The sequence below is a fragment of the Brienomyrus brachyistius genome, chromosome 10 (genome assembly GCF_023856365.1).
Source record: "Brienomyrus brachyistius isolate T26 chromosome 10, BBRACH_0.4, whole genome shotgun sequence".
Classification (NCBI taxonomy): Eukaryota; Metazoa; Chordata; class Actinopteri; order Osteoglossiformes; family Mormyridae; genus Brienomyrus; species Brienomyrus brachyistius.
The window spans coordinates 21,580,641-21,605,039 of NC_064542.1; the positions used below are offsets into that span (position 1 = coordinate 21,580,641).

General features: G+C 42.7%; 1 protein-coding gene across 1 annotated transcript; it reads right to left on the reverse strand.

Moving 5' to 3' along the window:
* Positions 1 to 4,821: 4,821 nt before the first annotated feature.
* On the reverse strand, positions 4,822 to 22,505 carry apln (apelin). Its single transcript, XM_049029411.1, has 3 exons — positions 22,355 to 22,505; positions 12,301 to 12,469; positions 4,822 to 9,227 (listed from the first exon to the last, which is right to left on the reverse strand). The coding sequence occupies exons 1-2, from the start codon at positions 22,419 to 22,421 to the stop codon at positions 12,306 to 12,308; spliced, it is 231 nt and encodes a 76-aa protein (XP_048885368.1). The 5' UTR covers positions 22,422 to 22,505; the 3' UTR covers positions 4,822 to 9,227; positions 12,301 to 12,305.
* Between the last annotated feature and the right edge of the window lie 1,894 nt (positions 22,506 to 24,399).

The following is a 24,399-nucleotide window of genomic DNA, read 5'->3' on the forward strand; positions in this document are numbered from 1 at the left end:
GAATTTGGTGATTAGTCATCATTATTGACACACCACAGAGTGCACAACAATGAAATGTGTCCTCTAAATTTAACCCATATGTGACATCGTGATGTAGCAGGCGGCAGCTAATTGGGTGCCTGGGGGTGGTACCTTGCTGGTTGGGGATTCGAACCAGCAGTCTTTCAATTACAAGTGCACTTCCCTAACCATTAAGCCACCACTGTAGCAAGAAATCATCTAAATGCCAGTATTTCCGGTCTTTCTGTCAATCATTCTTCAAGTCCGCTGGCCATTTTTGTTATTCTGATCATAGAGAGTAGAAAAGGTATAGCCTATATACAGTCTTTGGTCTGATTTCCTTCTGACTCGCTGTTACTGTTGCCGTGTCCAGTGAACAATCATGGTTTGTGTCACTGAGCAGGGCAGTAAAACTGGGTTGGTAGGGTATTGCCTGTAAAGGAGATTATTCTCTATACCGCTGTGCCAGATGTTTAATATATAATGCAATTTTTGTTAAGAGCCTGAGAATCTATTTCGTGTATTTTTTGTTTGTGTAGTTCTTTTTTTATTTTTAATTTATTTAGAATTTTTTTTTTGACATTCCAATTTCTTAAGAATTCTTAAGAATTAAAAGTTAATTGAAAGGGTGTATTTGCATTATTATGCTATTATATTATCATTACATCGGTGGCAAAAATGATCATAATCATTCTTTCAATTAATATGAGTAAAAGAATGTTCAAAGTAGAAAGTCATCACAATCCTGTAAGCCAGAGTGCATGTACTTGCAATCCTGCATTCTAAACTTTCAGTGCAAGCTACTAATATTCTAACGTTAGGGATATTAGCTTGTTTACAGAATTACTTTGAATGGAGAAGGGAAAAAGCCAAAGTATATGGATTTGTTCTTAAACACAGTATGGGTCATTCACACAAATTAATTTCGTAACATATCAGTTTTCTACAATTTTTTCAATACTTATATTATCGTTTAAAATGTCGATTTTGCCTCTGGGGTTAGTTAGTTGTGGTGTAAAACAACTGACAATACAAAACAACTGTAGAATTGAACGCATACATAATTATAATTATTGATTGTTTATTGTGGGTTACTTGAAATAAAGTTGAAAGATTTAAAAACGTTGTATCTAGCTTTGTGTTATTTGATCGTAAAACTGAAATGATTGTGCCTATTTAGGGAAAACGGTTGAGGATCATTAAATCAAAGCTATGAAAGACATTTTAATATAGGCCTACCTAATAAGGTAATGTCAATTGCTCTGCATAAAATGTAAATACTGTATTTCATTCGTCGATGGGTTCTCATGTTTGGGAGAATGACCAAATGTAGGCTACCGCTATACTTCCATTTTCAAAATAAAAGGGGTTTCTGTGGATTTCAGCTACGATCGCAATGTAAGTTAAAGATGTTCCACATTTTGCTTATTGCCAAAATCGCTGTAGGCCTAACCCCCTTTTCTTGTTTGATGAATTAATTAAAACCCTGGCTTCTTATTCAGGCTGTGCATGCCGGGTGTGACTGCACTGATGAGGGGAGAATATGCGCGACTCAAAAGTGTGTAACCGTCTAACGGCCTTTTCTCACTTAAACGCCTGATGGCAGAATAGACCCCTAAAGTACTACAGTAGGTGGTTTCAGAATTACATCTAGGACTCGCAACATTTAGGTAAAAGCATATTTATTTGGTTTTTACATTTCCGGTTGATCCATCCAGTACTTCTGGAAATTGTACAGGTTGGTGAGTATGCAAGAAGTACAGATTATGTAGGCGAAGCAGGTGACGGAGCTGTCTGGGAAATCAATGCTGTCATTCTGACTGCCCCTCTTTGTAGTTTAACAGATGCTTTGCGTCATCGCAAATTTGTCATGTGCTACTGGGTTATTGCTCTTATGTTCTGCTTAGTCTATAAAGTGAAAGAGACACCAACAAGCTAGCTAGACTGCCTCGGATTCTCTAGTGCATTCTGAAATCTCTTGATTTACCTGCTTTCCATTTAGAATAGAGTAAAAACACCACAATAAGAACAGTATGACCCTGAAAACATTAATAGCTGAATTGCTGGACCTGCCTTCCTAGCCTGTGATGTGTGTGTTAAGCCTAGTACTTTGTCTCACCAAGGATAGAAAAATTATGAAAATATGATAATTTAGTGAGGGGCGGGCTAACTTCTCTTGGGGCTCTAGGCTGACATGGGTGGGGGGGGGGCCCTAAGTGGGCCATTTGAGTTATTTTTTGGAGCCGAAAGAGAAATGAGAGGGAATTAAAAATGATGAAATATCAGTAATATGCTAATCAAAGGACGGGGTGCCAACATTAAACCTTACTGATCAGGGTGGGGGTGGGAGTGCTTTTGATCCCCCATTGTGCTTATACCGATGGGGGATCAATTAACAAATCAATTGGGGATCAACTGGCAAAATGTAAGATTTATTATTATAAATTGTAATATTTTAACCAAAACTGTATATAAATGAATCCTGTGGCAGCTTGGCTCCAGTGGTTACAGAAAATGGATGGATGGATGTAATATAAATGGTTTGTCGTGGACATTTAATCTATGTATTTTGTTACTAAAAAAAAGAAGGTTGAGATCAGCAGGGGGTCCATAGAGTGCGTAGCTCAATGAATGGATTCTTATCCAGAGCGACTCACGTAACTTTATAAAGTATAAGTCCTGTTGTGAGTGATCAGATCACGCCTATCATCCTCCTTCACTAATATTCTGGGCTATCCGTCATGTGTCTGGCATGCTGAGGAAATGTAAATGACAACTAATTGAATGTTAGTTAAAGTGACAACCAAAGTCTGGGTGCTTCCCAGTATGCGCACTCGACTGTACTTGCGCTCCTCTCTACCCGTTTTATGTTATTTTCCATTGCCACGTACCAGTTCCAATACTGAAAAACAGAAGTACAGAGGACGGTAGATATTCCCAGATGTCATTCTTCCCCCACCACGAATATCAAGGATGCATTGGTTGCATTTTTGCCAAATGTGACCAGTCTCCTGATTCATTGCACCCCAAAGTTTGAACTTGGGAGGCAAGTTAGCAAGACCGGTCTTGTCAAGACCGCTGATATGATCTTTGCATTCTTGGTATTGAGAAACTCCCTCTTTCATCATGGGTATCTACTGCGAATGTCTGCAAAAAGCCAGTACAGCTGAAGGTAAACTATGTCCATTTTTCGAGTGAAACATTCAAGATTAGCATTATTGCCAATATTAGGTGGTGCTATACTGTAGTTTAATTTGATTATCAAGATTCCTCAGCTTGTATTTTCTGGTGGAAGTGTACAGTATGAATCCTGATTTGCCTGGTACGGCAACTGCACTTGCAACATCAATAGCTGAGGTAGCAGGATAAAGGGTAATGCTAGTGCGGTAGAGGAAACCTAGCCGCAGTGACAATGCTTTAGGCTTGGCGGCCTTTCTTGTATTAAGCAATTGTTATATTTCATTCCTGTTTTTCGCTTCAGAGTGAAATTTCATCAGCTGCCTGGCTCTGCACCTCTCCTTCACACTCTGGTGTCCAGGTTCCCGCAGTGCTGTTGTGTGGTGCAAAGACACACCTATATGGGGTATATTTAAGCAGAGCATGAGGCAGAGTTTTGAACTCTGAACTTATTAAGAAAAAAAGGAGCTTTTGGGTGCAATCACCCGTGTGGTAACTCTATAGTGCCATTGTTCACCATCTAGCGCTTTGCCATTGTGGTGAACCCTACACTAATTATTCAGCTGACCCAGGCTGGATGACATGACCTAGGCCTTCCCCAGAAGAGCGGCCGTTGTTGCAATGAAAGGATATTCACTATCGTGCTAGTCATACAGATCATGCAAATGTGTCACGATTCAGTCAAAAACAGTCTTCTTCAGTCCTTTTGAAACGTGGGGGCCAGTGTTTTAAATGCATCTCCCATGTGTACCTGGTTGTTTGCACTGACGGCTGCCTCGTGGATCTCAACACACACTGTCAAGCAAAATAAAGAAGAAAACTTAAATTACGGGAATAACTGTCAGCCATTGTTATGTTTTGTTACAAATGCATAACAAACACAATAAATAAATAAATCCACTTGTCCAAAGCAGGGTCATGTGTTACTTCAGAGACACTTTAGACAATTTGTTTTTCTTTAATATTTTTATTAGTGTGCCTACCCTTTCATTTTTATAGAGGTCTTACATATGCAGTTAAATTGTCATAACTTATTTCTGCAGCACTTTGCATTGTATTAATTTGTGTGTTTATTATGGAGGGTGTTTTACGACAATATGCAATAAATAATCATGTCATTTAAACGATTATTTAAATTACAATTTAAATTTCCATTTAAATCATTATTTATAAACATGTCGTGTGAATGATTGTTTAAATTATTTAGACAATCGTTTTTTTAAATTACACCTGAAATGATACCAGCAGTATACAAATGATAAATATTAACTTATTGAATATTGTCACAAAACACCTTCCATAGATAATACCTGCTTGGTTCAGCAATTTGTTCATTTAATTCACGTGGAGGTTTGGGAACGAGGCACAAATGTCATGACGGGTTTGGAGAAATAAAGCAAAGATGCTGATGCATCCTCACTTGTTCTATTTTCGATCCTTGTCGTCTCCCAAAAAGTGCATAGTTGGTAGACAGATGATACTCATTGCATTTAAAGGTGAGATATGCATTCAATAAGGACACCAATGAAGTGGCTAACATACTGTGTGGCTCACTAGCACAACCTTGAGGAGATTCATTGAGACTTGAACACGAGACTTATCAATGAAGCTATTAATACGGAATGAAAACAAAATACACATTGATTTCTTAAAATAAGATTTTTAATATTACTTATTATCATAAAGATATATTTACACACTTTACAGAAATAGAAAATAAAAACACAAAGCTACACATGAAAGGAAAAAATAAAATAGGTACTCCAAGAGCTAAAGCTTATTTTTTATAAATTAGAAACCAAAATGTCATATGTACACAGTATTTCAACCATTTGATACACTTGTTTTATTTACTTTTATTTTTTTTTGTCCTGTTTAACATCAAAATGGACACGTGGACTGTACATTTGGCCTATATTGATCATTGTGAGCAGATCCTTTAAAACAGGAGTGAGACAGTTTGAGGAATACAACATGAGCTGTGCTATTTTCTGTCTATAAGTCAGTAATACTGATAGCGGACTGGCTGATGGGTATGAATATTCTATATTTCTCTGTATTCTGTGGATTCTGATGGTGGACTGACTGCCGCAGATCTGGAGGACACTGTAGGGCCGTGAGAGAATTTTATATTGCACATCCAGTGAGTTTGAGAGAGCTGGATTTGTTTACATGCAGTTTTCTGTTTTATGGCTTTCTTCGTGGTTGTATAGACGTAGCAGTGCTGACGATCGCCCAGCCCACAGGCTCGCATAAATTCGCCAGATCAGATTTCAGAAGCTTGAGCCTGCAGAGGCTATTCTACATACTTTATGACAGGTCTTTCAGAAGCAAGCAAAGCAAATTTGTCTCATGCAAGCCGTTTCCTCTTTCCTTGGGTAGGATAAACCCATAGTATAAAGCAACAGAAATTGACTAAAGCTCTAATAGGTTGCGACAGCACCACCCAAGATAAAAAAAGTAAGACTTTATTGATTCTCTCAGTCGATGGATCTACAACCAAGAGCAGCACGAAAGCATGACCTACATCTCTGACATCATTAGTCCGTTGTTACCGCTGCTATCTCAGTTTTCCCCTGCTGTCAAATCCAGTCAGCTTACTACTTAAATTCCCCAACTTCCTCCTCACCAAATACACATTAATTACAACTGAACAACAGCTGAACAAATTGATACAAATTCTTTAAATATATTTGAGAATTAAAATACTAAGTGCATAGGAAGGTCACGCAAAAATCTTACACTGTATCTTACAACGAAGGAGAAAATAACAGAAAAAAACTAAATATGAGAATTCTTTCATTTGTGTAAGTTCTCCCAAGAAAGGCCATTATGGTTTGTCACTTGGAGTATAATATATCACATTAACCTAAATATGGGCATGTTTGTCTGTTTAACCAAGGAGCAGTATGATCCTGATTTGTGGGTTATATGTTGTGGAACTATAATGAAAAATATAACTTTTCAGACTCTGAAGAAGCTTTGCACAAGTCAGATAATAATCAGGTGAACTATACTCTATAAGAAATTTGTATAGGATTTATTTTCTTGCAGCATATTGGAATTGCAAAAGTGCAGTATCACATTCATACAGAGGTTTTATCGCAAATCCAAATGGTCGGTGTTGGGAAATTTGCTTTTGACATGACGGTATTTTGTGCACAGTTTGACACAAATGTGAGACTTTGGGTTTGTGATATTTGGCTTTTGGTGAAATACCCTACAGATTTGTAGAGCCATATAAATACAATTTACAATTTACTTTACTATCGTTTATGTTGACTGGCTTGCCTCTCTTAATGGGTAGCTCAGCTGGTTTAGATGGTGAAGATACATTCAAGAAACAGAGTGCTGATACAGACTTTGCTGGGCACCTTACTGGCCCGTTCCCAAGAGCTGGGGTCCAGTTACCCCTCTCTAAACCACCTGCCCTACCCCAAAGGAAGCAAGACCTTGCTTATTCCCTAAGGTCACATGGACAATTAAGACATTCGACTGGTGAACAACAGAACAGAGTAATTTCCTTGTTCTTTCAAAAAAGTTAGACAAATATAGTGAGACAAATTGTTAGCACTCACTCTATCGCTAAGTGAAAATCTTTGTCGAATAGCACTTCTGAATATGCTTTAAAGAGCTCACTGCACTGGAGACGTTAGCGTTTGAGGGCATACCTATTGTTAGATTTTTCGAAAGATAAATGCTGAGAGAATGCTATAAAGTCTGAAATAAACTAGATTGCAGCCTGAGTTTTCACAAACAGTCCTGTAAAAGAAGCAGGGTGAAAGAACCCGTTAGGAGATGGCAGGCAGACTGAATGCTGATGTGGTTTAATTGGCTTTACAAGCTGTGTGCGTCTGTCTTGTGAATGGTTATGTCTAACAGGTGAGAGGTGGTGGACGAGGCCCCCTGCCATGAGAGCTCAGAGTCTTAATGACCAGCTTTAGGCATTCTTGGGGAAGCCCGTATGAGAAAGATTAGCCAAAGGATGTAAGGATTGTGATGATACGTGTCAACACCACCTGTGCTGTGAAACTGAAGCTGGAAAGCAACGATAACACACCAAAGAATAGTAGTGGTTGACAAGAACTGTATCTTTGCAGATAGCTAGCAGTGTATACACAGGCAGGGACATATACTGAATAAGTATACATACATATCAATATATATATATAGTGTGTGTGTGTTTGTGTGTGTGCGAGGGTGTGTGTGAGCTGGTATACCTATCTTTATGGGGACACAATGTCCCCATAACGTGATAAATATCCATTTTTTTTTCCCTTATGGGGACCGGTTTCCTGGTCCCCATAAGGTAAATCTCTATTTTATAAAAATCAGTGACTGCTGATTGCTTGGTTACTTATGGTTATGGTTAGGGCAGGGTGGGGGGTTAAGGTTGTCATAGTTAGCGTTAGCATTTTTCCCATAGAAGTGAATGAGCGGTCCCCATAAGGATAGGTAATTACTGACGTGTGTGTGTGTGTGTGTGTGTGTGTTTGTGTATATATAGTGTTTCATAAAGAATAAAGACTCAGATATAGGCTTCTATCACAGCACCCTGAGGAAATAAAATTTAAAAGAAAAACAGTAAGAAATTCCAGTATGATATAAAGGCATAGCTTCCCATCAATCATAAGTCACAGTCCATTCTACACCAGGGGAATCCAGCCTGGTACCAGCTGGTCAGAAAAAGAGTGCATTGTGGGTAGGCTGGATACAGTCGCTTGTCTACCGAGCTGTCAAAGGGACGGCTTTGATAAAGGTTTTTTTGGTGTAATACTATCCAGCTATCGGTTTCCTGCATTTTGCAGATGACCTGTATGGCTGCGCATTTAGATGTTTCTTTAAGTACCTTTTTTAATGCTTGTGTCGGTATCAGTATTTTGAGACTTTTCAGAAGAGGTAACCTGTCTATTTTCCGGCAGCATATTGCGGAGCAGATCGTTATTTGGCACTTGATTAAAAGGGCAGGTTTTCTGCAGGATATGCAGCCTGCCCCAGCCAGTGAACAGTCGTATGTGAGAGTGCTCCTAGATACCTAGATGTGTTGGAGCAGCTGCTGAAGGCTGCAGGGGTGGGGAAGGCGACAACGGTTCAGGGTTCCAGAACAGAGGGCTGCAGACAGAATTCCACGTGGGACCATGCATCAGGACCCTCCAGAAAGATTCCTGCAACCCAGGAGTTAATTGGCTGTTTAAGTGAGTCGCTTTTGGTCGAAGTGACTTCTGAATGAATGAGTAAAGGTTGACGCAAATGGCAAAATGTCTGGCTGAGTGCACAGTTTTGTGATAATATAATGGAATTGTTCGGAATTCACTTTAAATTTACTTTACATCAGAATAATTACACATACAGAGCAGTAATTACAATATTAACGAAACTTGTGACAGCCTTAATTCTTTTTTGATTTCTGTTCAGAGAGAAGTATTGGAACAAGTACTGTATGAACTGACAGTCACATCTGGGTGCCAAGATCGAACCCAGTTTTCACTGCCCGATTTTACCCACCTCGACTACCGCCACGCATTCCATTAGCAATGGCAAAAATGGCAGCATAACATTGCAATTAATGGCCATGATAACTGGAGATAGCGGGAATATCACACCTTAGAGAAGTGTCTGATACTTCAAGACTAAAATGGTCTGGACCAGACTCCACACAGGCCACACGTCATGCAAAGTGTGTGGCACTCGGGAGATGGCAATAAAGGGCCTCTGAAAAGCAAGTGAGAATAACAGAGAGGGAGAGAGAGACATAGAGAGAGAGAGAGAGAGAGAGAGAGAGAGAGGGGGGTGCAAAACAGAGAATCAGGCAGCTTTGGGCTGCATGCCCATCTCTTCTTACCCACCCCCCTCCCCTCTCATTTCTTTGCAGAGCTGTGGGTGAGTAGCTTTTCCTGCTTTCTGGACAGATGAAGAGTTGCGAGAAGAACCAGGAGGCCCCTTGGACGTGTCTCCACTGGCTGGGTTAGCCTGGGCCCCCTTTGCACCCCCCCGAGGCAAAGGAAGAGCTTAGAAATCAGGACCTGGGGGGAGGGGCTTCTTACCAATGTCTGCAGAAAAGGAAAAAAAAAAAGATATTATCAGGGAATTGCATTCATGATTAAGACAGTGTGGTTGAGATTCTTTGGGCTTTTCTGTGCTTTTAATGGGGTCTCATGAGAAGCTTAGAAAAGCAATGACAGTCGACTATAAAAGTCTGGTAGGATGACCAAAACATGCACATGCTTTCAGGAATTTTGACACGATAAAGGCACCAAGTTTAGATGAATACGAGGGGTAGATATTGCAATACTAATAAAGCAAAAAGGAAATTTATCCAAAACAAACTATAGCGAAGTGGAATTCGTTATCTACCAACAGAGTCTGTCAAGTTGGTGGTGTTGCCACAAGTCGTGCCAGTAGACAAATCACTTTCTTTTGCTCAATATTGTCTCTATGGAATGCAAAATAATTCCATACAGCAGAAGACATGTGTTTTTGTGACCAGTTCTTGTTATCTTTTCATTTTTTGCTACATTTCTCACAGATGCACCTCACAGCCTGAGTGAGTCTGATGGCAAGGATCATGGTTATGATTGTATACGTGACGAATTTTATCACCAAGATTTCAAAATGCCAGAATAGAATTGCTTTTGAGAGTACTGTCCATGCACTGCATGCCACAGTATAATGCCTGGATGCTATGATGGTAAATTAGATACTGCCCAAGCCTAATCTCAACCCAGCTGACTATTGTCTTTGTGATGTGACAATTGCATGTGTATAATATTGCCTACGGCATAATAACAATGGCTTGGAGTGCTGTAGGTTTGAGGGTCTTCTATTGTCAGAAGAATTAATGTATAACAGACATTGTGACATAAACCATATATTTACCAAAGGCTGCCAGCCCAGCTTCACAATAGGATTTAAGTCACTTGATGTAGTTCGAGAATTTGGTCAGAGCAGAAGATAAACCATAAAATGAGCCAAAAATAAGAGTTTCTAGAAAGGGAATCACAAATAAATGAATATCATGGCCTTGTTTTGACTGAAGTGAGGTTTTTGAAGTTGCAGTGCATTTCTCTGAGCCATTGCTCTTTATTGAGCTACACACCTTCCCTCAACATCCCTCATCGTGCAGGAACATTCCTGCAGTGAAAACAAGCATTTGACCGCTGAGCTGAGAGAGAACGTTCTCCATCTTGGATATTGTAGAATAAGAATTATGGGATATCTACCTGTTTTGAGTCATGGAAAGGGCCCCATTAATTTACGCAAGCCTTTGTTTAGTATGTGCCTGTTCACAGTGTCATATATTGAACCCACAGGAAAATTAGCTGCTTGGCTATTCATAATTCTGCTTCTCAGCCTTACTGTCACTTGCCTGCTGTTTGTCACCAGAGCTGTTGCTCACAGACTGGAGATCAAAATGATTGGAAGAGCATTTATGGGCGGCAGGATTTTAGCTCTGCTGCTGCTAGCTGGTGTCAAGGGTCTGGATCAGGCTGTGAATTTTCCGTTTCATTGCTCAGTGAAAAACATGCCTGTTGTGTCTGGTAATTTTGAATGCAGCTTCTCAGTTCTCTGCTTATTTTGTCGATTTTTGTAAATCACTGGGATGGTTTCATTTGTGCCTTTTGTCATAGCGTACTTTATCTGATAAAGGACTCTAGTGTGTGGTGTATGTGTTCAATGGAAAGAAATGTCTGTAAGAATATTCCTTATGACTCTGCCTGGGATATGTGGTCAGAGGATGGATGGATGCATGGATGGATGGATGAGTGGGTGGATGGAAGGATGGGTGTACGATACTCAGGCAAAACCAAGCAAATTTTGTAAGGCCATGAAAGGTTGCATGAAAATGATAAGGTCACTGTGATGCTTTGGAGTTCAGTTGGTAAGCAATGCAAAAATACAGCAGCGAGACAAAACATTATTACCCCTACGTGAAGCAAATTACATTGATCATGTAGTAAAAACAGTTAGTATCAAGGTCTAGGGTATATTAAACCGTAAGTTAACTTTTAGTACTCTGAATGCAGAAGAAATGGGCAGGGATAAAGATCTGAGTGACTTTCACAAGGACCAAATCAATACGGGCAGATGACTGGGTCAGACCATCTCTGAAACAGTAAGACTTGCGGGGGGCTCACTGTCAGCCGTGGTGAGAGCCTACCGAGAGTGATCTGAAGAGGGAAAAACCAGGAACCTCCAACAGGATACTGGGAGGTGAGAACTCGTCAATGTGAGACGTGTATGACGGCTATCCTGTCTGATACGAACCAACAGTAGGGGATACTGTGGCACGAATGGTAGATCATTTTAATGCTGATCATAGGAGTAATGTGTTACGGCACATGGGGCATCGTTATTTTATCTCATAAAAATGTGCCGCTGTCAACAGTATTTACATTCACACGGGGGTAGTCATAATGTTTTGGCTCATTGGTGTATTAAGGAACTACGTTTAATAAAACGTCTTCCTTCTAGGGCTCTTCATATGCTACAACTTGTTTTTCACGGCACATCAAAGTACCTCCTTTAAACCCCCCCCCCATGCTATTCCTCAGGGAAACATCGCCCTAAACACACGGTGAAGTATGAAAGAAGAATATTGGGAGACTGTACCTTTAGGCGGCTATTCCAGTACCAAGGTCCCCTCAGTCAGCACTGGTGCCTTCATGATGAACTGGGAGGCTAAACCAGTTGCAGTCTAGCCAACAAGCTACTAACAAACCTGTTTTTGATTATTTCCTAGACTTCTGGTAGACTGATATTTCATTAAGCACCATAGTCTTTCACCATAGCGGTGATTTTTGAAATTGAGAACATTATACTTTACTTTCATCATTAGGGGGATTACATTACAATTACACTGGAATTACTAGTCTCATTCTTGCACTGCATGGGAGACACTGTAAATCTCTTTACCCTTATAATCCTTTTGTACAGGTACATTTTTGGGCTAAGCAGAGCAGACCTAAGGTGTCAGAGTATGATCATGGTTATATAGGATAATGTGAGAAACAGTCAGGCTTATCTCACAATTGTGGATAAGGTTTATTAGTCATCTTCCTTTGTTGGCCAAACAGAGAGTGTATTTTTCTATAGATTGTCTCATGGTCACTGTGCCATACTCACCTGTTCTAGAACGGCATGGGCCCTTTGTGCGAGAGGCGGGGCCGTGGGCGTCGTCTTCTCCACCCAGCTGCTCTGTGGCTTTGGGCAGCCCTGGCAGGGCTCTGTTGAACCAGCCTCCTCAAGTTGCCCACATCCACCCCCTTGCCCTGATCCACGGAGGCCATGGGTCCTGCGGGTGAATAGCGTTTTTAATTTAGCTGTATGTTTGAATGAAGCAATTCAGTTCGAAATCTGAAAAGGCCTGAACATTGAACTTTTTTTTTTTTTTTTTCCGAGCCCTGTCCCCCTAACTGTTACTTCACCTGCCACTGATTGCAGTGACCTTGCACATTGTGTCCGTGTCCTTCCTGAATAAGTCTTTTCATGCTAATACTTATGCTAAATTCATCGGCTGTCGCCGCACTTCTGTCTTTCGGGATTTCATCAGACTCGATGTTGTACTAATTCCCTATTCCTGGAGCAGATGGAGAAGTGAAACAAAGGTCCTGTGTCACCCTTCCTCGAGAGAGAGCAGATTTTTGATGCTCCAGAGGTGGAGGTGTGGCTCAGACTTCACTTGCTGCATATTCATTCATCTGCTACAGAAGGTCTAGCCAGCCATTTGTTTGTGTGCACTTGTGGGTTGTGTGCAGATGTTTTCCATCATCCGTCAGTGAGTGTGGTCTGACCCTCTAAGCTCTCCTTGTGTAACTTAGCGACTTTGTCTGTATAACCAACTTCTCTGAGCTCAGTAGAGTCTGCGCTGCTTCCTCGCGATAATGTACACGTACTCTTGCCGGCTCTCGGTTTAAACTTGTATCTATGAAACGTCAAAGTTACATGAATTGAAGAGTATGTTTGGTCTTGCATATCTCAAAGCTCAGTCTGAAGTAAATCCTGTCCAGTTTACTGAATCTGGGAAGGAACTTGTGCGAAAACCCTCTCTCACTGTTCATTCATGAGTCAGTATTTGCCAGTGGCAGATTGTATCTCCATGTGACATTGCATTTTACCGCTTAACAGATTGTTATTTAAGTCCTCTTTGAATTTTTTACGGTAGCTATTTTGGGGAAAAGTAGGTACAACGCAGGATCCATCCTGAGACAAATATATGGTGAACAGCCTTGCATAGTCTGGTACATGTGCCCAAGGAGACCTGTTTTCGGTGGCCTTCGCAGTCATCGTTACCATGCGATCTCTGGATCTATCTCTGCCTTAACCTCACACACCAGCCCCCAAGATGAAAAAGCCTTTCGTCTGGAAGTAGACATCCTTCACTGCAAGCCATATAAATACAAATGAAAACCTCGTACTTTGTGCATAACACCCTTGCAACCTCAGTATGCTCTTCATTTCAGTCGTTCCATTTTAACTCAACGAATTTCCAAAAAGTGTTTACATCCCAGTTTTTTTTATTTCAATTAAATTGCATGTTAATTACATGTAACCTCCGAAGCTCAGAAACGCTTTGTTGATGGAAAATTTTTACCTTTGCGACAGAGCACCTTTTCTACATTTAGCAAAATAATAATTCAGGGTGTTTCCCTTTGAGCTGTAATTATTATTATTATTATTATTTTTACTATTATAGCTCCGTGGCTGTAGCTTATTAGCTCAAAAAGAGGACTTTTTTCATGACATGGTCAGATTGTTACAATGAAATACATTTATTTATTTGTGTTACTTCTATACAAAACATTGACCTGTCACTTGATCCCCTTCACGAAACAAGCACCACCAAAACTTTTTTGTTTTTTTTTTTTAAAAAGAACTGCTGTTTCAATCCTCAGAAAAGGCATTTTACAGGGATTAAAGGATTTTCCCTTAAATGGGAAGAATACTTCTGGTGGCTTTCAGACGAAAAAAAAAATGTTATTCAAATGGGTGTAAGAGTCACGTGGCTCTGAACCTACAAACAAATGTCACTGAAACTGCATTCTCAGCTCACTCTTTTCAATCCACTTGAAACTAAACTGTCTGAGGTGCGTTGGGGGACTTTTTAGAGAATTTTAACTTTGTCTTGCAAGACGAAGTCTAGGCAATCCACTGGCTAAGTTTGCAGTCTGAGTTGTGTTAAATAACTGTGGACGAAGGGATAAAGCAAGGCTTCCCAATGTTCAAGTTCCACTTAGGTTAATCTCCTTTTTGGAAGTGTGAACCATTTCTGTGAACTCTCAGATGAATTCTTTCATACTGGATAGTAGGCCGTTGGCGCCTGTTTCATTACGTTTTGAATTAAATAAGTCCTATATTGTTTTTAGAGAACTAATCCCTATGCCGTTTGAATTAAGGCCATTAATCTGCATTAGTCTGAATTTTTCCTGTTTTAACATGCAAAGATGTGAGCGTATTGATGGGTTGGCGATATGGAACAGCGCTGGCATCTAAAGCTTTTTGGAGTTTCACTTCCTGCAGCTGTTTGAAATTGATCCAGTGAGTCTCCCGTGGATGATTCCTTCACCCACCCACCCATTTCCAAATGGCTTCATCGGCAGGGGTATCTGGGCCCAGGACCTTGGTGTTGGGCCACATCGATGCCACGCCTATAAGCTACGGAGGGACAGAACGATGCATGTCTCATTCCCCCCAGGATCTTACCTGGGCCTTTCACAAGTCAGTCCCAGTTTGTTCCACATCAGAGAGCCGCATGCTACAAGTTTAGCACAGCAGCGAAGGACTCGCATCTCCTAAGAGATCTACTCCTTGCCCTCAATTAATGTCTGTGACCTGTGATAAAGTTGATAGTATCGTGAGATTTTATTTTTGGGGGAAACCAACTATCTTGGCATTTGGACCAATTGCCTTTCACAGCTGTCCTAGAATCCAAGTGGTATTGAGTAGCAGTCAGTTTGCTTCAGAGTATCCTAAGGGCAAGCCACATATTGACGTGATTACACATTAATGCGTGTCTGTCGCTCACCATTCCACAAAAGAATGAACACCACCTATTAGGCGTTAATTGATGCCAGTATCAGCGGGTCCTGCTCAGAGTTGTGTTTCAGCTGCCCCCTCCGTCTCCTCAACTGCCTCATTAGCAAAGGCAAAATCAAACAATTAAATCGAGTTTTTCATGAAGTCCCGGATCTTAGGACATTGCTATCAGTATTTAAATGGGAATATGCTGTTCTCTGCACTACCAAGAGTGCTGATCACACTTATCGTTTTAATTAAGTGGGAATCTCTGGAATATTTTGGGAATTATACATGCTGGTTGTATTCGCTGCTTTGAATGAAAAGAGCTTGGGATAAGAAGGCCGTCGTGTCCCTAGCCAGACAGCCTCTGGACAAATGATGAATGGCCGAGTCTTTACAGACTAATCCCTGGCTCTGCCTCGGTGTGATTCTCAGGTGCAACACATTATCTTTGGCCTTTTTTTTCCTTCTTCATCAGGCTCTCCCTCTTCTTCATGAGAGCAATTTTGAATTACCAGGAGTCATGGACTAAGTAAGAGGGTGGGAGTCAGAGGTCGGGGGTAGGGGTGATGGGATGCCTGCAGGCTCCGAGTTTGTGGTGTGGCGGCACACCATGGTAAATGGTCGTGTCTGTTAAGTGCACAAGCAGGGTGAGGTTTCAAGCAAGAGGCCTGGAGGATTGTGGGAAACGGGAATGCAAGTTGCCTGGGGAAAGCACACAGGGCCATGTGGGGGCTGAATCCAGCTCTGATCCCTTCGTTTGCTTGATGGAGCCAGTAAGTTATCCCTGTGCTCAGATCTTAATCCAGACACAGGGAAAGAACCTGACTTCTACCTCGATATCCACCTCGAATATAAAGATGGCCATTATTAATAGTTTCCTTACACTGACATCTTCACACTAACACTTTTATTTCCTATGCTTTTAGTCCAGTTATGAAAGATGAGAGCCAATATACTTATCGATTTGCTTTCAAGCTTCACAGAACGTTTGGGAAACATTGTTTCTCAGCCGGCATCTCTGCCACCCTTCCAGCCCCTAGCAAAGCAGAAGATTAGTACCAGAGATGTGGGAAACCGTCGGTGTGTGCAGCACACGAGCAGCTGTCATGCTGGGAGTAAAAGCATGGCACTGCAGCTGGGGGGTGGCGGTCACCATAGTAAGATGAGGCCTGCCGCGCTGGAACTTCCTGCGTAACCGGATATGATGCTCTCTGGCTCCTCTCCCCTGTCCCATGGCTGTGTCTGTCTGTGTCTATTAATGAGGAACAGCATCGTGTCAAAGGTGTGTGGGGGAAGTTGTTATATTTAGTGTTTCCCTGTTAGTGTAACCCCACAAAATGCAATTACGTGTATATTTATTTTGGTTTTATATATATATATATATATATTCATATTATTTTTATATAGCACCAGTCCCAACAGGAATCCTAAAAATACAGGAAAGATGTAGCATGTATATTATAAGTATGCTTGATTGTAAGCATCTAACACCCATAGGTTTTTTAAATAAAATGTCTGTATGCTCTTGTTACAGGCCTTTAAAAAAGACTCTGTGTCACCACTCAGCCCTCATTCTAGCAAGTGGCGTTTAGAAGCCGAAGTTGTTCACTGCAGTCCGCTTGAGTACGGCGTGGCACATGACATGTCTGGTGATTTGTGTGTGTGTGTGTTTCTACATAGATTGGTGTAGTTTCATACTCTGGACCTGAGGACGCGGAAGAGAGTCCTCCTGCCTTCCCAGCAAGCTGAATTGATCTGCACTTCTATTTGGAAACGCTCCGTTTTTCGATGCCAGAGTCGGCACTGCTTACCGCATGCCTACCGCCGTTTCAGGGCCTTGGCATAGACTGGTACCAACCTCTTGTGGACTTTCAGACCACGTTTCCATGGCAGCAGCCGTGAAAGGCACTCAGTCAGGAACAAAAAAGAATGACGTTGTCAGTTATAATGGATCAGGTTTTCCAATTTGCAGATTTCAGCGCCCCAGCTTTGAATGGGAGATTAGCCTTGGCTGTATTTTAACTCCTTCCTTTAGGTCACTGGGCTGGGCCTGCCCCAACCCAGCCTCTTGTTGTTGTGCTGGGGATGGGCGTGTTTTACTGATTTCCTGGCCCTGTTTCATATGCAGCATTGTGTTGTGCCGATAAAGCAGGGCTTGTGGGGGGAATAATAGTCAGCTTTGTGTGTACCAACTCCACAGAGGAAAGGAAAGTGCATGAAAGAGTGGTCCCCACCGTCCCAGATTGGACTAACCCTAACCCTAACCCCTAACCCTCAGTCCCCTACACCCCCTTCAAGTCTTCGCTGCAAATTGTACCTGAATCTCTTACTCCATGGTGAGGAAACAACAGTTTAGAAAAACAAGCTCAGCTGCAATAGCACCTCAAGATCTATGTTTTCCTCACTGAACTCTGCCTTTTGAGCTCCTGGTACAGGTGAACCTGAGAATTCACTCTTCGTAAATTGTGTTCTGTGTGAAGTTTGTCTTTAGGAGCTTGAAAAGATGGGGGGTTTTAACATCTAGTGGGTGCCAAAAGGCTGCTTCATGTTTACTCCTGATACAGGGGTCAGGATAATTGAATCTTGTCTGAGGCGCCTGTTTGCTGACTCACTTGCACACTCTCAAGCATTTCCCTTCCTTGTAAAATAATCCAGGATTTGGAAATCCACATAAAGTGCCTTTAAATGTACAATGTCTTTGACAATTAGGCTCAAAACTTTCAGGTAATGATCGATATTGTGCTGCAGGGTTAAGTGCAAACATGTAATTCTAAATCTTAAATACCCATTGGATGCTTGTCACAGAAAGTAGGTTAATAGAGGAATGAATGTGTCCCAGTTTATGCTATGTTTTAAGAAACGCATTTACGGATTTGTGTATATTGTGTATGCTGCGTTGCGTATGTGACCAACTCTTTAAATTGAGTAATTATTGAGTAAACTGTTTGACTTTTGTAACTACGTATTTATGAATTACATTTGTTGCTTTTACTAGCCAGAAATTATAAAGCTTTTTGGGGCAAATGTGAATGAAATGTTTTTAGTAGATTCAATGCAGATATGCTGGAATGCTATGTAAAAATTTTTGGTCTTCTGTGGGCTTAAATTTTCAAAACCCACATTCCTATCGGCCAGTACAGGAGTAAGGCATTCATTTCATTTCTCTGTTTCCGAGTATACAGAGCAGAGCCATTCTGTGTCATTCCTGCCATAGGGAAAGGGACAATTCAGATGTTTGTCCAGTATAGATACTCCTGCTCGTCACTACAATGTGGTTTATAATATAGACATTGAGTCCTTGAAGTAACCGGAAGAGGACAAATTAACCATGAAAGGATTTGACAGCAAAAACAACCACAACGACTGGAAGAAAGCATACATTTGCAAACTCATCATGAAATGTTTCTGTTCTGTAGCCTTGGAGCCCCTCCGGGGAAATGGGCTATTTGCTCGTTTCCATTTTCTCACATTTCAATTTCCCCACTCTCATCATCGTCAGACGGTCCACTTAGATTTGAGGTTTTTTTTGTTCTTGCTGAGAACAATCTGGCGAAGACTAAGAGGTGCCCGAGTTTTGGGATTTCCCACTCACATCTTGGTTTCCCAAGTCACCCCCCAGTGCTACGGCAAACTGTGCCTGTACCTGGCACTGGGGGGGCTACATAAAATAACATTTTTATGCAGTGAACCTACTTGGGCTGTTGAGGCAAGTGAATGAGGTTTAGAAAAACCTATCGTCAAATTATATATTTTGATATGCCATATATTTTTAAATTGACTGTGAAAGTAATTAAAGTACAATCACTCCGTGAGTGAAAATATTTATACAGCAGTAAGGCCAGCTGTTAATAAAAATGTCCATTTGGATGGAATCGGATTGGCCATAACTGTATACATGTCCTGCGTTTTGTTGAAGAGGAGAGTGATAAATCATTTTAATATTGGATCCAGGTGGGAACACCAAGGCATTTGTGATGTCTGGCTTTAATTAAGCTTCTGTGAATGAGGAAGGACAATGAGTAAAGTGCTTGGGACAGCGAAACAAGACCAGGAAGTAGGGCTAGGTGTTGTAATCTTACTCCAGCTTGACCAGAGTAAGACCACCAGCTGTGAACTTTACGACTTTTTAATATTTTATCTGTTGCTCTCTTTATCTGTTGCATTCTCTGCCACTGAATGCCTGGAGGACATACGCCTGCCTGTCATCTCCATTTCCTTTTCTCCTTCTTCTCCCATCTCTGTCTATCATCTCCTGTATAATACATGGGGCCCAGCTGGCCCATGTGATTTATTCAATATCCTAACTGATACCAATTTACCACAGCAGTCACACATTCCAGAACATTCACCAGGCTGCTTGTTGTGATTATGTACAATATCAGCAATAGCAACAAGTATCATGTTAATAATTATATCTGTTGCTTCCCCGTCTTGCTTGGTGAAAAGCCAGTCTTAAAGTATTCCATCCATCCACCATCTGACACTTTATACTGGTCGGGATAACTGGGAGCCTGGATTGTAGGCAGCACAGGACACATGGTCCTGGACAGGGTGTCAGTCATAAATATCACCCTTTATTAAATTGATGGAATATTCACCCACTGACCTATTAACAGACTGGCAAACCTTGGTTCTCTCCTTCCAGCTGGCTATACCTGGAGCTCCAGCACATTTTTATTTGCATGTAGGTGTGTGTGGGGGATTAAGAAGGCAGGGAGGGGATAGAAGAGTGGCATGGTATCACCCAGAAGACACCTCCCTCCCCAGGCCATATAACAGCCGAAGAGTTTTACCTCCCCGCCCCTGTAATCACGGCTTGGAACTCCGACATTGGCGATATGATATATGTTTCCTGTGTGCAGTTAGCACTCGGCCTGCTGCTGCCACTTCGCCCTTTGTGAAAGGAAACACTGTGTGGCTGTCGTTGTTTAATGAGCCCCAGATCTACATTGCCAGCCTCCTTCTGTCCCTCAGTGCACCTGTACACGTCTCGGAGTGATACCCCAGTCAAGGATGCGGCTTTGTTGTATGTTGATGTCACTGGAGGATAAGTTGCTTCTCAATTAAGCGCACAGACAGGTACATACGCATACATCACTCTGCCTCATAGACAACAACAGAGTTCCGAGCTCTCTCTCTGTCTCACACATCTCACCTGCTCATTTGTGACTGGAGTGAGGACTCGGCCCAGCAGCTAAAATTAGATTATCTCAGGGGCTCTTTGAGCGTGTGAGCGTCTGCATGACTGTTTGTGTGTGTGTGTGCGTGTGTGTGCCTCTCAGTGTTAGAATGTGTGTGTGTCTTTGTGTGTGCGTGCGTGCGCACGAATGAGTGTGTGTGTTGTTTTCCTGCTCTGAAACTGGGCGCTCGGGGATATGCTCTGCGTTTCCTTGGCTCTGAACAGGCAGGTTGTAGCTAAGAGGGACTCCAGGTTGAGGGGATAATCATTTTCACGTTCGAAGACGTCGGGGTTTAAGAACTCTACCATTAATGGATTTCAAAGCTGCGGTCTGCAGAATTAGCTAGATGCTAATCGTTTAATGCGTTCGATCAGCTGATGTTTGGAATAGAGTAAACAGTGACAATTCTGAGATCGCTGCTGTTTTTTTTTTTGACTGCGTAAATGCCGCTCAGAACCCCGACGACACGTTTGCATGGGCGGCTGTCGCCTGTTGCACTTCGTCTCCACCCTCCATGGAGCCTGTGCTCCCATCTCTGGAGCACTGAGGCCGGGCACACTCACACTCACACGCATGCACGCACATACACACTCGCACGCATGCACGCAAACAGGACTGAAATAGCTCTCGACTCCCTGTAAACTCTCAGCGAACTGGAAAAGCGTTTGTCTCGGAGATAAAAGGACTACACGCCTGCTGCGTACTTCAGCAAATGCCGCCTCTCCCAACCCCCCCTGGCCCCCCCCCCACCAACCACCACCCCCCAGCACTGGCAGGCAGCCGTTTCCCGCGACAGTGCACCATCCATGCTCTTGCCTCTCGGGCAGACGCGAGCTTCCTCGACAACGTAACAGGCAACGGACGCCCCCCGCTGCATGCTAAGCTCCCCGTAGCTCAGAGCTGACACTTTGTCACATTTCAGCTGTAACGCAGCGCGTGGGGGGCGGGGCAGGGTGGGGATGCTCGCTAGCACGGAACATGTGCATTGAAACGCGCAGTGCTCTGTGGAAAAGGACACCGTAATGCAGGCTAATCATTTCCTGTTTGTTCATGTATGGAGATAAAAATAGCCCCCGTATTGGGAATGCGTTTTGAAGCATGGGTACCAGGAAATGCTGTACATCCCAGCTTGATAGCTGACACACGATGGAGAATCGTCGCCACACACACACTCTATCACACACAAACAGAGACAGCAGCACTTGCTACACAATGGCTGTTCACAAACGGGTGCCAGTCTTTGTAGATTTAGGGATTTACAACAGTGAGCTCCGATGCTGTTTTTTACACTAAACTGTTACCTGCATGGAATCTGCAGGATGCCTGGTAGCCTGCCCTCGTATTTTATCTAGTTACACTGACACTGCCTCATGAATTGCCCCCCTGCCTTCCGTATAATTGCTTCTTGCATTTTTAAAATGCTCAGGAATACATTTTATTCCCAAGTCTTACGTGAAATCAAGTCTCATAGCTGCAGTACCAATAGATTTTAGCAAAAGAATGCAACTGAATCTCCGTTTCAGCCTTAATAAATGTACAATCCTTAAACTCTACTAATCATTATCACAGTATTACATACAATAATACAATATTCAGATAAGTCTTGGTAATCTCAGGGTTGGCTGTACTAATACTTATACATCGCACAGAAGACATAATTAAATGGTGACACTCAAAGCCACGTTGTTTTCCATCTCATACAAACGGCATCTCCAGTCTTACACAAGTTGAGCGATTTCAGCGTTCCGCAAAATCAAAGTTCAGCGAGAAACAACAACAGTAACAGCCACTGCACTGCAGCAGACAGCGAAGGCCAGGTGGTCGTCCAGCTCAGGTAGGAGCGTAGAGGGCTAACGCCAGGGAACCTGTCAACAATGAGCCCCAGCCGGAACCCGGAGCCGCAACGTGGGCTCAGAAAATGCACCGGGGGGGAAGGAGGCCAGAAGCCAGCTGCCCAGTCGCCTCTCCCCAGGACTTACCAGCACCGCCAGAAGACAGGAGAGACAGCAGCAGCATGAGCACCAGCGTCAGAATCTTCACATTCATTTCTGCTCTCCCCTCCGGCTCCTGTTTAGTCGCTAGCTGATATGCTGTAGTGGTGTGTGTACGGGAGGGAGGGAGAGAGGGAGGGAAGGAGAGGGAGAGAGCGAGACTGAGCGAGCGAGAGAGGGAGAGAGGGAGTGTTTGCTCCTCAGTGTCACTGTGTGTGTGTGTGTGTCTGTGCCTCCCTGCATCTGTGGTTGGCTTTTGGTGTGTGTATGTGTGTGTAATCACTTATGTGTACATCTTTATTATCGTGTGATCACCAGGTTGGAGATGGAGGGCCAGCATCCCCTCTGAGCTGTGGGGGGGGGGGGGTTTGCATGGTTTTTCCCTCTACGAAAGGCCTGCATTTGGTAAGTTCAGTGTAACCGCAAATGTGACCAGAGTCAGGTTGCGACAGGTAATCCCACGTGTGCAGTTTGTCTCGGATGAGGAGGCGGCCCATCATGCGCCTTATGTATCATTAACTTGCCGGGTCATGGAAATCAGCCCCCCCACCCACATCCCCCCCCCACCTCACACGTGGACACGCGCGCACACACACACACACATCCTGTCTTGGCCGACCCTACACTTATATCATCCCCTGCTGTAGGCAAATAGGGAGACGACAGTGTGTGTGTGTGCGTGTGTGTGTGTGTGTCTGTCTGTGTGTGTGTGTGAGGTGGGCATTATGAAATGTTCAAGGTAGGACATTCGTGCAGAATCCAGAAATGAAGGTTACTGCTTTTGGGGAAAAATGGATGCGGAAGAGGCTGTGTGGAAGAATAACGAGGACAGAGTGGAAAGTCTAACATATCCCCCCCTTTTGTGCTGCCCCAGTTGGATCCCGCTAGGGTCGTCTCACCCCTTGATGCCCCTCACCCTGTCAGCTGTGACAAACGGTGTGGACGGAACATTCTCGAGCGATACAGCCTTCAACCTGTCTGTTACGGCGAAAAGTGCCTTCACCGTTTCGCTCACTTTAAAGACAGAATTCCTTGCTCTCCCTTTAATTATAATAATAATTGTTGTAGGATCAAGTTAGGATATCAAGCCGGAAACTGTCTGCCGGAACCCTAATCAGTATTTTGAAGGCTGGGGTTAAGGACGGGCTAATTTCTTTCTTTGACTAGGTGACGTGGGTTTTGCCCGTGCTTGAAGTCAGATGTGTATGTACATAACACTTTTCAAAGGACTAATTCTTCCAGCTATTTTGGTTTCAAATTAAATCCATGATGAAGCATGTTCTCGGCCTCTAGACTCCCAGCATCACCCTTTCCTTCTGCGATGTTTTTGCTAAGCCTGGGTTTTATTTTAAAGTCAGCAAGATCTTAAATAGTCTTTGGAGAAGCTATACTCATGTCTGCTGTCAAAAGTGTGTGGCAAGTCCCGTTTGCAGTGAGGCTGATGACCCAGTTGTGTATTACTATTCAGGCAGTGCTTTAATGATTGCGTTTATATACAATCCAACAATCCACAGATAATGTGCAGTGGGTACTGTGGCGGCACGAGGAATAGTGAACAGAACTGTGTGGCGTGGATTTCACCAAGGTTTTAGTGTCTAATTACCTGTCTTCGGGCACAGACTAAAACACTGCTGAGATGAGTCACAACCTTTATGTGGGCAAAACGACCATAATGTTTTCTTTCCAGAATAAAATCAATCAATATTTCACTGGCACTGTGATAGGGGGGAAAAATCCAAAAGCAAACATGTGGTGTTTACAGGGTTTCTTGGCACAGGAGTCAACACTGTGGTCCAGATTCCTGGGGCCAAAGCAGAATACAGTAATTTATAGTAAACACCAAATGAGGAGAGCAAATTAAAATGGGTGACTGTGGTCACCTACCTCTTGCTGCTGAGGTGGATCGAAGGACCCCCTCCCCAATTTCCACCCACTGATCCAAATTACCGTTGAGAAGATACATGCAACTGATGTTGAGCTTCATAGACCACGAGCTAAAATAAGAAGAAAAGCAAACTCCCAGTCTTATCTCA

Bases quoted from the DNA above. Each gene is read 5' to 3' on its own strand.
- apln (XM_049029411.1), bottom strand. From the start codon at position 22,421: ATGAATGTGAAGATTCTGACGCTGGTGCTCATGCTGCTGCTGTCTCTC. The intron at 12,470-22,354 runs GTAAGTCCTGGG...ATTCACCCGCAG, and splicing joins CCTGTCTTCTGGCGGTGCTG to GACCCATGGCCTCCGTGGAT.